Source organism: Macaca nemestrina, chromosome 6, assembly GCF_043159975.1.
Source record: "Macaca nemestrina isolate mMacNem1 chromosome 6, mMacNem.hap1, whole genome shotgun sequence".
Taxonomy (NCBI): domain Eukaryota; kingdom Metazoa; phylum Chordata; class Mammalia; order Primates; family Cercopithecidae; genus Macaca; species Macaca nemestrina.
This window is the reverse complement of record NC_092130.1, coordinates 142,183,122-142,199,329: the sequence shown is the minus strand read 5'-3', so window position 1 is coordinate 142,199,329 and position 16,208 is coordinate 142,183,122. Positions and strand designations below refer to the sequence as shown.

Genomic DNA, 16,208 nt, shown 5'->3' with positions numbered 1-16,208 from the left:
CCAGTGTGAATGTGTGCATGGCCCCATGCGCCCCCCCACACCATCACTGGCACAAATGCATACACAGACACCAGCAACTCTGCCCCCACCTCTGTGCTGCCACTGTGGCTGCTGCAAACCAGCACACAGACAACCACAGCCCTGCCTTCCCAGTGCCAGCACAACTGTCGGTGTGAATGCATGCATGGATGCTGGCAACTCTACCCACCCCTACACTACCACTGCTGCCTGTGCAGACTCATGCACAAAGACTGGTAGCCTCCTGCCCCTATGACTGCCAGCACCAGTGCGAGCACTGTCACTGGCACTTCTGCCCCTGCCTGCATCCCACCACCAGGGCAACTGCATGCAGGAACCCTGCAGCCCTACTCTCAGAGGTACCCTACCCCAGCTGATGCACGTACAACCCACTGCACTGCCCTGGCTGCTGGCACATGTGAATGAGCATGGATCCTGCTGCCATTACCCTGATGAAGTGCTTTGGCCTGCACCACTCATCGGAGTTTTGTGGCCAGCAGACTGAGAATACTTCAGTCCCTCCAGTGCAGCAGGTTCCTAGCCTTGAGGGGCAAGAGAACAAAGGGCCTGATACCAGTCCTGCAGAGTTAGAGCATGCAGACCAGGAGTGCTAAGCTGAGCCTTGACCCCTTAAAATCTTCCAGATGGGAACCCAGTCAACTGAACCCACCTTGTACCAAAATCAGATGTCCCCCAAGGACATCAAAGAACATAAAACATAAAACAAAACAAAAACTCATCCGAAGGACAGCAACTTCAAAGATTAAAGGAGCATCAGCCCACACAGATGAGAAAGAAACAATGCAAGAACTCTGGCAACTCAAAAAGCCAGAGTATCTTCTTACCTCCAAAGACCACACTAGCATCCTAGGAATGGTTCTTAACCTGTTCAAAATGACAGAATTAGAATTCAGAATATGCATAGAAACAAAGATCATCAACATCCAAGAGAAAGTCAAAACCCAATCCAAGGAATCTAAGGAATACAGCAAAATGATGCAAGAGATAAAAGACAAAATGGCCATTTAAAGAAATAATCAAACTGATCTGATAGAGCTGAATCATTCATTTTAAGAATTTCATAATACAAATGCAAGCTGAGGAAAGAGTCTCAGCTCAAAGACCAGTTCTTCAATAAAATTCAGTCAGACAAAAATAAAGAAAAAACAATAAAGAAAAATTATTATGTAAAAAGAACAAATCAACTACTCATTGGTGTTCTTGAAAGAGAGGGAGAGAAGGCAAGCAACTTGGAAAACATATTTGAGGATATTATTCACAAAAATTTCCCCAGCCTCACTGGGGAAGACAACATTCAAATTCAGGAAATGCAGAGAACCCCTGCGAGATACTATATGAAGTGACCATCCCAAAGACACCATATCTCCAAGACATAGTCATCAGATTCTTCAAGGTTGAAATGAAAGAAAAAATGTTAAAGCCAGCTAGGGAGACAGGGCAGGTCACCCACAAGGGGAACCCCATCAAGCTAACAGTGGACCTTTCATCAGAAATGCTATAAGCCACAAGAGACTGGGGGCCTATATTGAGCATTCTTAAAAGAAATTCCAACCAAGAATTTCATATCTAGCCAAACTAAGCTTCATAAGTGAATGAGAAATAAGATCCTTTTCAGACAAGCAAATGCTAAGGGAATTCACTGCCATCAGAGCTGCCTTAGAAGAGATCCTTAAGGAAGTGCTAAATATGAAAAAGGAAGTTCATTACCAACCACCACAAAAACAGACTTAAGTAATAGACCATTGAGAGTATAAAGCAACCACACAATCAAATCTCCATAATAACCAGCTAACAAGACAATGACAGGATCAAATTCACACATACCAGTATTAAACTTGAATGTACACAGGTTGCTTGCCCCAATTAAAAGGCACAGAGTGGCAAGTTGGAGAAAGAAGCAAGATCCAACTGTATGCTGTCTACAGGAGATGTATATCACATGCAGTGACAGCAGTAGGCTAAAAAGTAAAGGGATGCAGAAAAATGTACCAACCAAACAAAAAAGAAAAAAGCAAGGGTTGCTATTCCAGTTTCTATCCAAATATATCAATAATGATCAGAAAAGACAAAGAAGGGCATAACATAATGGTAAAGAGTTCAATTCAACAAGAGGACTTAACTATCCTAAATATATATGCACCTAACACAGGAGCACCCAGATTCATAAAGTAAGTTCTTAGAGACCTACAAAGAGACTTAGATAACCACATAATAATAGTGGGAGACTTCAACATTTTGCTGACAGTATTACATGGATTATCAAGGCAGAAAACTAACAAAGATATTAAGGACCTCAACTTGACACTTGACCAAATGGGCTTACAGAACTCTGCACCCCAAAACAAATATACATTATTCTCATCTGCACATGGCATATACTCTAAAACTGAACACACAATTAGACATAAAACAATCCTCAGCAAATTCAAAAAACCTGAAATAATACCAAACACACTCTCAGGCAACAGCAGAATAAAAACAGAAACGAGTACTAAGAAAATCACTCAAAACCACCCGATTACATGGAAATTAAACAACCTGCTCCTGAATGACTTTTGAGTAAACAATGAAATTAAGGCAGAAATTAAGAAATTCTTTGAAACTAATGAGAAGAAAGATAACAATATACCAGGATCTCTGAGACACAGCAAAGCCATGTTAAGAGTAAAGTTTCAGCCGGGTGCAGTGGCTCATGCCTGTAATCCCAGCGCTTTGGGAGGCCAAGGCGGGCAGATCACAAGGTCAGGAGTTTGAGACCAGCTTGGCCAGTATGGTGAAACCCCATCTCTACTGAAAACTACAAAAATTAGCCAGACGTGGTGGCACGTGCCTGTAGTCCCAGCTACTTGGGAGGCTGAGGCAGGAGAATTGCTGGAACCCAGGAGGTGGAGGTTGCAGTGAGCCAAGATTGCATCACTGCACTCCAGCCTGGGCAACAAAGATCTCAAATTAACAATCCAACATCACACCTTGAAGAACTAGAGAAACAAGAGCAAACCAAAACCAAATCTATCAGAAGACAAGAAATAACCAAAATTAGAGCTGAGCTGAACGAAATTGAGATGCAAAAAACTATACAAAAGATCAATGATCAAGGAGTTATTAAAAAGAATAGGTTTCATAGATCACAACCTAGACTAATAAAGAATAAAGAGAGAAGATCCAAATAAACACAATCAGAAATATCAAAGAGGATGTTACCACTTGACCCCATAGAAATACAAAAACTCTCAGAGATTACTATGAACACCTTTTTGGACACAAACTAGAAAACATACAGCCTGGAAACATACAGCCTCTCAAGATTGAACCAGGAAGAAATTGAATCCCTGGACAGACCAATAATGAGATCTGAAATTGAATCAGTAACAAAAAGCCTAGGAACCAGAAAAAGCCCAGGACCACATGCATTCATAGCCGAATTCTATCAGAGGTATAAAGAGCTGGTACCATTCCTACAGAAACTATTCCAAAAAAATCTGAGGAGGGGGGACTCCTCCCAAACTCATTCTATGAGGCCAGCATCATTCTGACACCAAAACCTGGTAGAGACACAACAAAAAGAGAAAACTTCAGGTCAATATCCTTGATGAACACAGATGCAAAAATCCTCAACAAAATACTAGCAATCCAGATCCAGCAGCACATCAAAAAGCTAATCCACCTCAATCAAGTAGGCTTTATCCCTGGGATTCAAGGTTGTGTCAGCATACACAAATCACTAAATGTGATTCGTCACATAAACCGAACTGAAAACAAAAGCCACACAATCATCTCAATATATGCAGAAAAAGCTTTTGATAAAATTCAGCATCCATTCATGTTAAAAGCTCCAACAAACCAGGTGTTGAAGGAACGTACCTCAAAATAAGAACCATCTATGACAAATCCACAGCCAACATCATACTAAATGGGCAGAAGCTGGAAGCATTCCCTTTGAGAACTGGAATAAGACAAGGATGCCCACTTTCACCACTCCTATTCTATATAATACTGGAAGTCCTAGCCAGAGCAATCAGGCAAGAGAAAGAAATAAAAGGCATCCAAATAGAAGAAGAGGAAGTCAGAAGTCAAAATATCTCTGTTTGCAGGTGATATGATTGTATATCTAGAAAACCCCCTAGTCTCTGCATAAAAGCTCCTAGATCTGATTGAAAAAAAAAAAAACTTCAGCAAAGTTTCAGGATACAAGATCAATGTATAAAAATCAGTAGTATTTCTATACACCAATAAGATTCAAGCTGAGACCCAAGTCAGGAACGCAATCCCACTTCCAATACTCACATACACAAAAACACCTAGTAATACATTTAACCAAGGAGGTGAAGGATCTTTACAAGGAGAACTAGAAAACACTGCTGAAAGAAATCATAGATGACACAAAGAAATAGAAAAATATTCCATGCTCACAGATTGGAAGAATCAATATCATTAAAATGACCAGACTCCCCAAAGAAATCTACTGATTCAATGCTATTTCTATGAAACTATCAATGTTATTTTTCACAGAAATAGAAAAAAACTATTCAAAAACTTGATATGGAAACAAAAAAGAGCCTGTATAGCCAAAGCATTTCTAAGCAAAAAGGACAAAGCAATAGGCAGCACATTACCCAACTTCAAACTATGCTACAAGATTACAGTAACCAAAACATCATGGTACCGGTACAAAAACAGTCACATAGACCAATCCAGCAGAATAGAGAACCCAGAAACAAAACTACACACCTACAGCCATCTGATCTACAAAGTCAACAAAAATAATCAATGAGGAAAGGACTCCTAATTCAATAGATGATGCTGGGATAGCTGGCTAGCTTTATATAGAAGAATGAAACTAGACCTCTGCCTTTCACTATGTACAAAAAATTAACTTGAGATGAATGCAGATTTAAATGTCAGACATCAAACTATAGGAATCCTAGAAGAAAACCTAGGAAACACCATTCTGGACATTGGCCTTGGGAAATAATTTATGACTAAGTCTTCAAAAGAAATTGCAACAAAAACAAAAATTGACATGTGGGACTTAATTAAACTAAAGAGCTACTGAACCACAAAAGAAGCTATCAAAAGAGTAAGCAATAACCTACAGAATGTGAGAAATTATTTGTAAACTATGCATCTAACAAACATCTAATTTCTTTCTTTCTTTTTTTTTTTGAGAGGGAGTCTCGCTCTGTCGCCCAGGCTGGAGTGCAGTGGCCGGATCTCAGCTCACTGCAAGCTCCGCCTCCTGGGTTTACGCCATTCTCCTGGCTCAGCCTCCCGAGTAACTGGGACTACAGGCGCCCGCCACTGCGCCCGGCTAGTTTTTTTTTTTTTTTTTTTTTTGTATTTTTTAGTAGAGATGGGGTTTCACCGTGTTAGCCAGGATGGTCTCGATCTCCTGACCTCGTGATCCGCCCGTCTCGGCCTCCCAAAGTGCTGGGATTACAGGCTTGAGCCACCGCGCCTGGCCCAAACATCTAATTTCTAGAATCTATAAGGAACTTAATTCAACAAGCAAAAAGCAAACAACCCCATTAAAAAGAGGGCATAAGGGCTGGGTGCGGTCCCCAGCACTTCAGGAGACTGAGGTGGGTGGATCACGAGGTCAGGAGATCGAGACCATCCTGGCTAACACGGAGAAACCCCGTCTCTACAAAAAATTAGCTGGCCGTGGTGGCGGGCGCCTGTAGTCCCAGCTACTTGGGAGGTTGAGGCAGGAAAATGGCGTGAACCTGGGAGGCGGTGCTTGCAGTGAGCGGAGATGGCGCCACTGCACTCCAGCCTGGGTGACAGAGCGAGACCCTATCTAAAAATGTAAAAAAAAGTGGAGAAAAGACATGAACGGAGAGTTCTGAAGACATACGAGCAGCCAAAAAAAAAAACAAAAAAGAAAAAATGCTCAACATCACCAATCATCAGAAAAAGGCAAATTAAAATCACAATGAGACAACATCTTACATCAATCAGAAAGGCTATTTTTAAAAATCTTTGCACGTTGTTACTGTTTTTATTCTTTAACAACCCCAGGTAGCTTCTGTAGCAGTCAGCACCACTGCCCTGCTAGACCTTCTCTAAGTATTAATAGCCAATGTTCTTACAAGAAAGTTTTTACACAAAAGGAGGTGATACACAAAAAAGGGGAAGCTTAAGCTACTGTATGCATTTGCTTGCAATGTGTCATCTCACAGAAGTCATCCCTGTAGCCCCATCAGGGCAGGAGCCTTCTTCACGTGTCTTCATAATATTTCTTAAGGGAGGCCACTTTCCACAGTGCTTCAGCTCTCAAATGCAAGTGGAGCCTGACATAATAAAACTCTGTTTTCATTTCAACCATGCTGCAGGGAATATAGTCCATGTGTATTAATAGGTTGTAACAGTTTTCTAGGGCTTTAATAACACAGTACCACAGAGAGAAGAACTTTAACAAGAGAAATGTAGTGTCTCATAATTATGGAGGTTAGAAATCTGACATCAAGTTGTTGGCTGAAGTTGTTTCTCAGAGGCCACTTTCTTTGGCTGATAGATGGTCATCTTCTATGTCTGTGCTCACAAGTATTCTCTTGAGCTTCTCTGTGCACCTATTGCCTTTTCTAATGAGGATACCCGTCAAAATGGCTATTATTAAAAAGTCAAAAAGCAACAGATGCTGGGGAAGCCGCAGGGAAAAGGGAACACTTATACACTGTTGGTGGGAATATAAATTAGTTCAACCTTCGTAAAAAGCAATTTGGAGATTTCTCAAAACAGGGCTACTGTTCCACCCAAAAATCCCATTACTGGGTATATATCCAAAAGAAAATAAATCATTCTACCAACACGTATATGTTCATCACAGCACTATTCACCATAGCAAAGACATGGCATCTACCTAGGTGCCCATCAATGGTGGATTGGATACAGAAAATATGGTACATATACACCATGGAATACTACACAGCCATAAAAAATAATGAAATAATGTTCCTCCCAGCAACATGGATGTAGCTGGAGGCCATTATCCTAAGTGAATTAATGCAGGAACAGAAAACGAAATACTGCATGTTCTCACTTTTAAGTGGGAACTAAATATTGGGTATTCATGAAAATAAAGATAGAAATAATAGACACTGGGGACTGGGAAGGAAGGGAGGGGGCAAGGGTTGAAAAAGTAACTGTTGGGTTCTATGCCCACAATTGGGTGATGGGATCATTCGTATTCCAAACCTCAGCATTGCACAATATATCCATGTAACAAACATGCACATGTACTCCCTGACTCTAAAATAAAACTTTAAATTATAAAAAGTTTCTAGGAAGTTTTTAAAAAGTATTTCAAAGGAAAATAAAATGTAATAGGGAGGGATATGATTCACTGAAGTTTGATTATTAACTACTGAATAATGAAGTATTGACTATGGTTTCACATGAATGAGTTATATGGAAATATGCTAAATTACTTTCAAGAACATAATAGCATGCACAAAGAAGTCTGAAAGTTAAAGTAGCACTCAGGTGACGGACTTTGAAGTTATGTTTTGATAACCAAACTGTAATTTAATGAAATCACAATTTCTCAAAACTTTGACAGCACTGGGCTATATACTGAAATGTAGTAAACCCTATCAATGATAGTAGACTGGTAAACATTTAGTAAATACTGATTTGCACCTTCCAAAAAGGATGTTTTTCTCTGATTAAAATCAAATTTGTGATTTGGCAAACTGAGAGTTGGAAGAAAAGTTGGAAGAGTTGGAAGAAAAATAATTCATATAAAGTTAAGGAACCTATTAATAAGTAATTTGGATTTTATATCATTACTCTAAAATGGAATCTGGACTATTAAACCATTAGATTTTAAACTAACAACTCTGTACCACATCTTATATTTAAATTGATTTTTGTTATCACAAGAGTTTTTTAGGTTTGTAGCCATTACTATTAACTCTCTTACTTAGATACTTGAATTTAATTCAATTATTTTTATTAGGGGCTATGCTAAAATATTCAAGCTATCTTTAAGAATTAAAGGGAAGTTTCAAAGTAAACATTAAAAATAAAAGTCATAGGAGACATGCTATAGTTGTATTTTCAAATTCAGAAAGCTGAAGCAGTACATTCACAAAATGTGATTGAGTAGAGAGATGAAGATGTTTTTTAAGTCTGGATTTAAAAATGATATATGCTGTTAGGGCTCAGTTGCAGAATGACATCAACACCTGTGAGTCCCTTTCTTGTTTGTCTCCATGGATGTGCTATTATTGGGTCATCTATATCTTCAGCAGTTAAAGCCTGATATTTCTTGTGGCTTGTGAATGTTTTAAATTCTCTTTTGACTACTTTTTGTTGTACTATTCTTGTGAATGTCATACCATGACAAAATTGTATCAGTAGAAAATTTGATTCTGTGTGGAATACAGAGTATTACATAAATCCAGCAAAACAATTTACAAACTAAAAGATGTACTCATCTTAATGGGACTTTCATAATATTTTTATCAATCAGTGATTAAAATGTGTTCCTTTTTTAAGATTTTAAAATAAATTGCACTGATGTCATTATTTTTCCATTGCTGAGTTTTTTTTTAAAGAGAATTTTGTTGAACTTGTCATGCAAGCTGAGTCTTCAATTGACCATCTGTTTTCTAAAGGTGAATAGTGGAATGACCAGACCCTAACTACCTTGAGTTCAAATCTTGGCTTCACTTTTACTTTCACCTGAGTGATTTAAGAAATTAACTTACCTTCTCTGGGTCTTAGTTTCCTTATCTGGAGAATGGGGTAAATAATCATACCTGCCCCATAGAAGTGTTATGAGGATTAAATGAGTTAATATATGCAAAACATTTGGAACTTGGCTGGCATCTGTAGCCCCTCTGTAAATATTAGCTATAATTATGTGTAAAAGAGATCCCCTAAATGGTTTTATACATAGGTACCCAGAGTTGCCTTGGATTTAAAGACCTTTCCTCATGATAAGTTGATTGAGCAAATGCGGATTTAGATGCAAAATCACTCAGTCAATCTGTTTACAAAGATTTCTGAGTGAGGGATGGAGACAAGAAAAGATTGGGACATTGAAGCAGATTGTTTTCTGAGTTCCTTTGAAGTTTGGTTTTTATTCAAACAGTTTGTAGAAGTTTCACAAAGTGCCAGGCCCTGAGGCAGATGCTGGAGTTTCAAAGCCCTTGGCCCCAGGGATCCTATGGTTTATTGACAGAGAGACAAGGAAGCACATTATTCTAAAACAGCATGGTGAGAGCCACGATAGAAGAAATGCTGGGTGCTGCAGGTGCCTCAAGTGTCCACAGCAAGCAGGTGACCCAGCCACAGGCAGGGTGCTGGGAGGAGGAGTGGAATGAGAATGAGGCCTTCCCAGTGGAGGGAGACCAGCATTCCAGTGAGCGGACCAGCCGTGGGTGTCATGAACGTGAGAAAGAACGCTTCCTGCCCCTAGCGGGCTCCCCATCAATGTGTCTCTGTCCATCACAAATGAGGCAAGTAAGTAGCAAAGGTCTGCTGCCTAGAAAGTCAGAAAAGGGGAAATTTACCTAACTCATCTGGAATTGGTCTAATGGATGAATTATTCCAAAATTCTTTGGTAGTTCTATGGCTTGATGTTTATAAAGGCTTTCAGAGGCAGCTGACCTTTTGATAAAGCCCTGTACTATGTGCACCTAGTGAGGAGTGAGCAGTGTGGCTGTGGACCAGTGGGTAGAAGTCACAGAGAGCAAAAAGGGGAGAGGCAAGCCTCAGGTTAGACAGGTAATTGTCATGTCCTTGACCAACCTAGAAAAAGGTTGAGCGTATTGCGTTACATACATATTATGACCCAAGGGCTTTTCTTTGGTTAATTTCAGCTCCGTCAGAGGCCCCTGATGTCTGGAGAAGTGTGAACTCAGAGCCAGGAAATCATACTGTGACCTTATTCTGGAAGGTAAGATGTGCAGATTCCAAAAGTGTGATTGTTTCTAAAAGCCACATTTGTGGAAACAAATGTGTCTTCCTCTGGAGAACTGTTGATTGGTCCAGTGTCCCAACTGGGAGGGATCTTCGCATTCATCCGATCGAATTTCTTACCTAGTAGAGGAATCCCACTCCACCCCTTTGACAGCTCATGCAACCGACAGCCAGTTCTGATTGGTAGAACCTTCTCCGCAACTTCAACTCAGGCCAGCCCTGACTCTTGCAGGGCCCAGGGCAAAGATGTAAGTAAACAACGACATAAGATAGTTAAAAGTTACACATATTTAAACATTCATACTATTTATGTTTTAAAATTATAAATCAAGCTTAAAAATTGTAATATAAAATAAATTTTATCCTTCTATCTTGCCTAATACACCTTCATGACAACCTGGAAGGCCAGGTTTGTATTCTGAACTCAGTGATGCGTCAATTTCACACCGAAACATGGTGATGCTGGGAGAGTTGACTCTGGTCTCAACCTACCCCACTTTTTTTTTTTCACCTTTAGTTTTGCACACTCTGCAAGAATCTCTGTGCACAGACATGTGGGCATGCCAGTCTGCATGTCTGGGTTCTGTCCACACCCCAAGCAGATAGCCACTCCCAGCCCACTCTCAGGTCTGGTGGTACACATGCCAGGGGAGAGGAGGCCTGAGGAACAGACCCTGAGAATGGGCTTGGGACTGTGTGAGCAAGAATTTCTCTGCAAACTGAGCCTTCCAGAGGAGGACTCTGGGTATGGAGAGCAGCTCATCCCTGTACAGCTGCATGGGGACAATACAGCTGGAGGTGGAATGAGGCCAGTACCCAGGCTCCTCCTGCAGGGTCCCAGGGTGGTGCTGTTTGTTCTCATTGCTTTTCTGCCCTTGACTACCCCTCACATTCTTTTTTCCACCAGGTTAAAGAGTCTATTCCTTGTGATTCTGATCTGAGCCCTCTTCTCAGGACACATAATGCTCTTGAGGCTTTTATCTCCAAATGGTCCCCTTCTCTACTCACCTTCAGTTAGATTTGAATGTCTGATTTCAGACTTGGTTGAGAGAGTTATTTTCTCTATTAAGCTGTTTGAATTTTCTGGTGGGTGTGCGTATATAAAGGAGTTGAGGGACAGAAAAGATGAAAAAGGAGTTGTACAAATTCCTTTCAATTAAAATCCATTTAAAAATGTTTATCAATATTTTTTTCAGCCATTATCAAAACTGCATGCCAATGGAAAGATCCTGTTCTATAATGTAGTTGTAGAAAACCTAGACAAACCGTCCAGGTCAGAGCTCCGTTCCATTCCGGCACCAGCCAACAGCACAAAACTAATCCTCGACAGGTGTTCCTACCAAATCTGCGTCACAGCTAACAACAGTGTGGGCACTTCTCCTGCTTCTATAATAGTCATCTCTGCGGACCCTGAAAACAGTGAGTTTGTTTTGCGTTTTGTTTTGTTTTTATTCTCTAGGAAAATGTTGATGACGTTATTAAGTGGTGATGGATACATTGAGAAAACAGTAACTTGGGAAGACAAAATGTCTAGTCACCAAATAGCCATTTACTTTTGGGCCAGGTGTGTCAACATGTTTCAGTGGGACAGTCCACTCAGTGTGGGGAGACTTCAGCCATGGGTCAGGATATTTCTGTCCAGGGGATTCTTCAACATACTTGGGAAATTCTCTGAAGTTTATTCAAGTAAATGCAACCCCAACCACAGTTACCACTGAAAATTGGAGTTACTATTTATGATCTTTGTGGCTTGTGAAATAGGAATTGCATTTACTATTTTGTAAAAAGTGTTGTCAGTCTTTGCACCAGGAAAGAGCCCATGAATATTTCCAGAGATCATCAGAACTGGCATCAGCTTTCACCAGGGGCTCTGCCAACTTTGTAGAATAAAAGATAATAACTGGCTAATCTCTTGCCTATGAAAGAGCAAACAAGGTGGAATGCCCTTGCCCTACATGCCAAATCAATAGTGATATTAATTTCCTTCTTAGAGAGCCATAAAAAGAGTCAACCCCACAGTTACACACTATGAGATGATACACACATGGGCACACATAATGCAGTCGGGCAGTGGCATGCTAGGATCATTCATGAACCTTGTAATAATATCACCCTTTGGCTCCTGCTATTAAAATTTCCAGACCCTGCTTATGATGTTATGGTAGGTTCTATGATATTTATTTATTCAAGTTCAGCTTAAATTTGGGTTAACTGAGTTGGATTAGAGGATGTTGTTGTTTTATTTTTATGTTTTCAAAAGAACTATCCAGTATGTATCACATGAGGAAAATAAATTATATTGTGCCATAGAAGAAAAACTCTAGGAGTTGGTTTAGGAGTTGTTTAGTGTAACCTCTGTTTTCTGAAGAACTATATTAGAGAAAGAAGTTATATTCTGACTTCATTAGGATCTGAACAGGAAAAGGGGGCATTTCATTCAGCCTTGGGTAGCTGGTACTGGCCTCTCCTGAGGAAGGCAGAGACCAGTTCAAAGCAACACTGCTGAGAGCAATTATATATTTTGGGGTCTCCTACCATACCCTTCATCCCCATGCCCTGCCTTCAGATGCCTAGACCTTCTGGTGTGAGGCTCCAGCTAGCTATCCTTAAGTGCTCCTTGTTTCTACATCACCAGCATGTATAAAGTCACTCATGTACTATGAGAAAATCAATAAGCTTAAGCTAATTCACACTAGGGTGCGAATGACTGACAAAAAGATTCCCCTACTCTTTGATCTGCCTCTATCTCTCAAAATGTATTTTCAGTTTAAAGAAGCAGCTTTCTAAGAGTTTCAACCCTGGGTTTGGAGTTAAATTTTACTAAGTATTAATAAGTCAAGTGAAAAATGTCAAGCCTTAATATGTGTGGGGCATTTGTCTGCTTGATGGAGGAAAGCAGGGAAGCCATGTGGATGGGATCTATAAAGCCCTCATGGGCTTTTACCTTATACCTAGAGCTACACATTCCTTTGGGTGCCCCCAGCTGGATGATATTTTGATGCCCTATAAAAGTGAATCAGTGGTTTTCGCACCACTATTCAGTTGTAATTAGGATTGCCAGATAAAATACAGGAGGCCCAGCTAAATGTGAATTACAGACAGACAATAAACCAGTTCTTAGTGTAAGTCTGTAGAAAGAGGAGAAATTCTCATGCCTCAAGGATAAGGTATATCCCTGTTGGAACTCAGTAGAACTGGTAGTCCCCTGAGGCCATGTTACCCTTTTTCCAATTGTCAGACATCAGGAAACCTACTTTAACATATAAAATCTATTGAGATGGCAGCGTTAGTCATAAACTGTGTGCATATCCTTATATAACCCAACTTTTTATATACCTGAATATTTTCTTCTTTTTTGTCTTCTACTCAATTCCTACCCGTAACACATCTCAGAAGCAGTATTTAGTTTAGGAGCAACTGATATTACTGTGGGAGAATTAACCTGCATTAGTTATTCATTCAACAGGTAATTTTTGAAGCAGATCCAGTACCCAATACCAGATTCTAGATCAAGGATCAACAAATTTTGTGGTAAAGGGGCAGATGGCAAACATTTTTGCAGGTCATATAGTCTCCATTACATATTTTATTATATGCCTTCTTTTTTGGTTTATTTGTATTTTTACAACTCTTAAAATGTCTTAGAACCATTCTTAGCTCAAGGGTCATATGAAAGCAACCCTCAGAGGCTGGAATCATCCTGGTGGTAGTTTGCTGGCCCCTGTCCTAGGTGCTGAAGTCTGGTTGGACTTCAGAAGGCCAACATGATGGGCATCTGAAGGGCAGGTGTGAATGTTTGCCGGGAAGTAAGAGGCAGGAACTCACCCATGAAAACATCCCCCACCCAAGCACCTGTAACTATTGAAGTGGAGGTCTGTTACCTACTAGATATCGTGCATGTATGTATCTACTTTCTACCTTACATACTTAAAACAATTTACAGTTAATTAAGTCTGGAGCATTGCTCTATTTGTTTATATACAGAAGAGGTTGAGGAAGAAAGAATTGCAGGCACAGAGGGTGGATTCTCTCTGTCTTGGAAACCCCAGCCTGGAGATGTTATAGGCTATGTTGTGGACTGGTGTGACCATCCCCAGGATGTGCTCCAGTGGAAGAATGTAGGTCCCAATACCACAAGCACAGTCATTAGCACAGGTAAGAAGAACCTTCCATATCATCGCATTGCTATATTCACCTTGAAGCAAGTTCAAGTGGGATTTCTGGACTACTTCACAGACTTTGACTGTGCTCAGCTAATAATTTTGAAACGACAAATCCAGCATGGGTGTTAGGAGTTCAGATGTTACAAGAATATGTTCTAAAACTCAACCTTTAAATCTCCTTTTGCAGAGAATATCTGCACATGAGATGGGAATTGATTTTCATGGTTTTCCTAAACTTGTTTCTCTAAATTAGTGCATAGTCTCGAATGGCAGAGGGATATTGTAACAGTTGTCCAGAGAGCTTTTACAAAAGCAGAGAATTGCATGGATTTGGAAGATGTTTAGGACATATAGTTGATGAGAATCGATCATCAACCTTCAGTTTCAATAGAACATGTAGAACTTGTTCTCTTACCTCCCACATTGGATTTGTAATGTGAAGATTTGCTAGTTTAGCAGACACAAGAGTGCCCATTTGTGTGGCTTGAGCTGGAGGGGTGGGTGGCGCCATCTGCTGGGCTCATGGAAAGGTGTGGGAAATGTCCCTGTTCAGAGGATGATCAAAGCTTCGCCAATTTCAGTGGTGTGGTGGGTTCTGGAAGGAGATTGCAGAGGTATAAGTGTAATGGGGAAATGAGGAAGTGGAAGCAAAGCTTTCAAGACTATTGGCTTTAATGGGAAGAAGGAAGACAAGTAACCAGAGGGGGATTTGGAGTCAAAGAAGGGCTTGAATGGTTTTCTGTGTCTGGTCTGATTCTGCACCCAGTTGTGTGCACATGGATACACAGGCATGTTTGAGAGCTCTTGCTTCAAAGAACACTGCAGAGGCTAATCCCTGCAGGCTTTGCTGGAGACAAGACAGTGGGGCCAGGTGTTTGCAGCATGGAGGACTCCAAGGCTTCATGGAAGGAGGGAATATGGTGGGGATAAAATGCAAAATTCCTGAAAGGCAATTATTAGGGGAACACAAATTTATTTTTCATTCTTTTGTAGGGGGGAGGGGGAAGGGTTGGAAGACAGACTGTCGCTCTGTTACCCAGGCTGGAGTGCAGTGGCTTGATATCAGCTCACTGCAACCTCTGCCTCTTGAGTTCAAGCGATTCTCCTGCCTCAGCCTCCCCAGTAGCTGGGATTACAGGTGCCCACCATTACATCTGGCTAATAATTTTTCTGTTTTTAGTAGAGATAGGGTTTCACCATGTTGGCCAGGCTGGTCTCCAACTCCTGGCCTCAAGTGATCTGCCTACCTCAGCCTCTCAAAGTGCTGGGATTACAGGTGTGAGCCACCGTGCCACGCCTTTTCATCATTTTTCTTTTCAGAATTAGGAAATGTCATTCTGTTATTAAAAATCTGTTGACTTTTCTTCCCTAGATGCTTTTAGGCCAGGAGTTCGATACGACTTCAGAATCTATGGGTTATCTACAAAAAGGATTGCTTGTTTATTAGAGAAAAAAACAGGATACTCTCAGGAACTGGGTAAGTTTAAAGCATTTCATGTGCCCCATGTGCACACTTGTTCAGAACAATTCATAGATTCCTAGCTTTGGGTTTAGGAAGGTGTCGGCATCATACCCGCTTTTTGATATCCCATTTACTCTGGCTACTGGGTTTTTTAAATTATTTTTTAATCATACAAACATAAAACATTTTCATTCTCATTGCTAAGTCTCTCTTTCTTCCTTTGTTTAGTCTCTTATACCCTATGTGAATAATCACTGTTTTAGCTCATCTTTGTCCAAATCCATAACAATGGTTTGTAAATGATGTCTTAAAGATAGGATGCTGGAATCAAAGGGTTTCAACTTTTAAAATATTTTTTTCATTTCTGTCATAATTTTTAAGACTTTACATACATGTTGTGAAATCACCCCCTAGAAATGTCACCACTGTCCCACCAGCAGTGGAGGGGATTTTTGATCCTCCCATGGGGTTGCTTATTCTCCTTCTTCAGGTGGGTGCTTAATTGTTCACACAAATCAGACCAGTTCTCAGGGGTTCTTCCTTTAGCAGGAGTGGATCCACAGTTTACAGTTGGCTCAGAGTGGGCAGGAGGTGTGTGACTTCGTGTGCACAGTCCA

The 16,208-nt window shown here is 40.5% G+C and overlaps 1 protein-coding gene across 3 annotated transcripts in view; it reads left to right on the top strand.

The window, feature by feature from the left end:
- The window catches only part of LOC105473105 (oncostatin M receptor), a 94,760-nt gene that overhangs the window by 66,621 nt on the left and 11,931 nt on the right, over positions 1-16,208 (top strand). For all 3 annotated transcript variants that reach the window (XM_011726736.3, XM_011726738.3, XM_011726737.3), the window contains exons 11-14: positions 9,867-9,943; positions 11,163-11,385; positions 13,951-14,121; positions 15,502-15,606. In XM_011726736.3, coding sequence (XP_011725038.2) covers positions 9,867-9,943; positions 11,163-11,385; positions 13,951-14,121; positions 15,502-15,606 — 576 coding nt within the window. The remainder of the gene's footprint in view (positions 1-9,866; positions 9,944-11,162; positions 11,386-13,950; positions 14,122-15,501; positions 15,607-16,208) is intronic.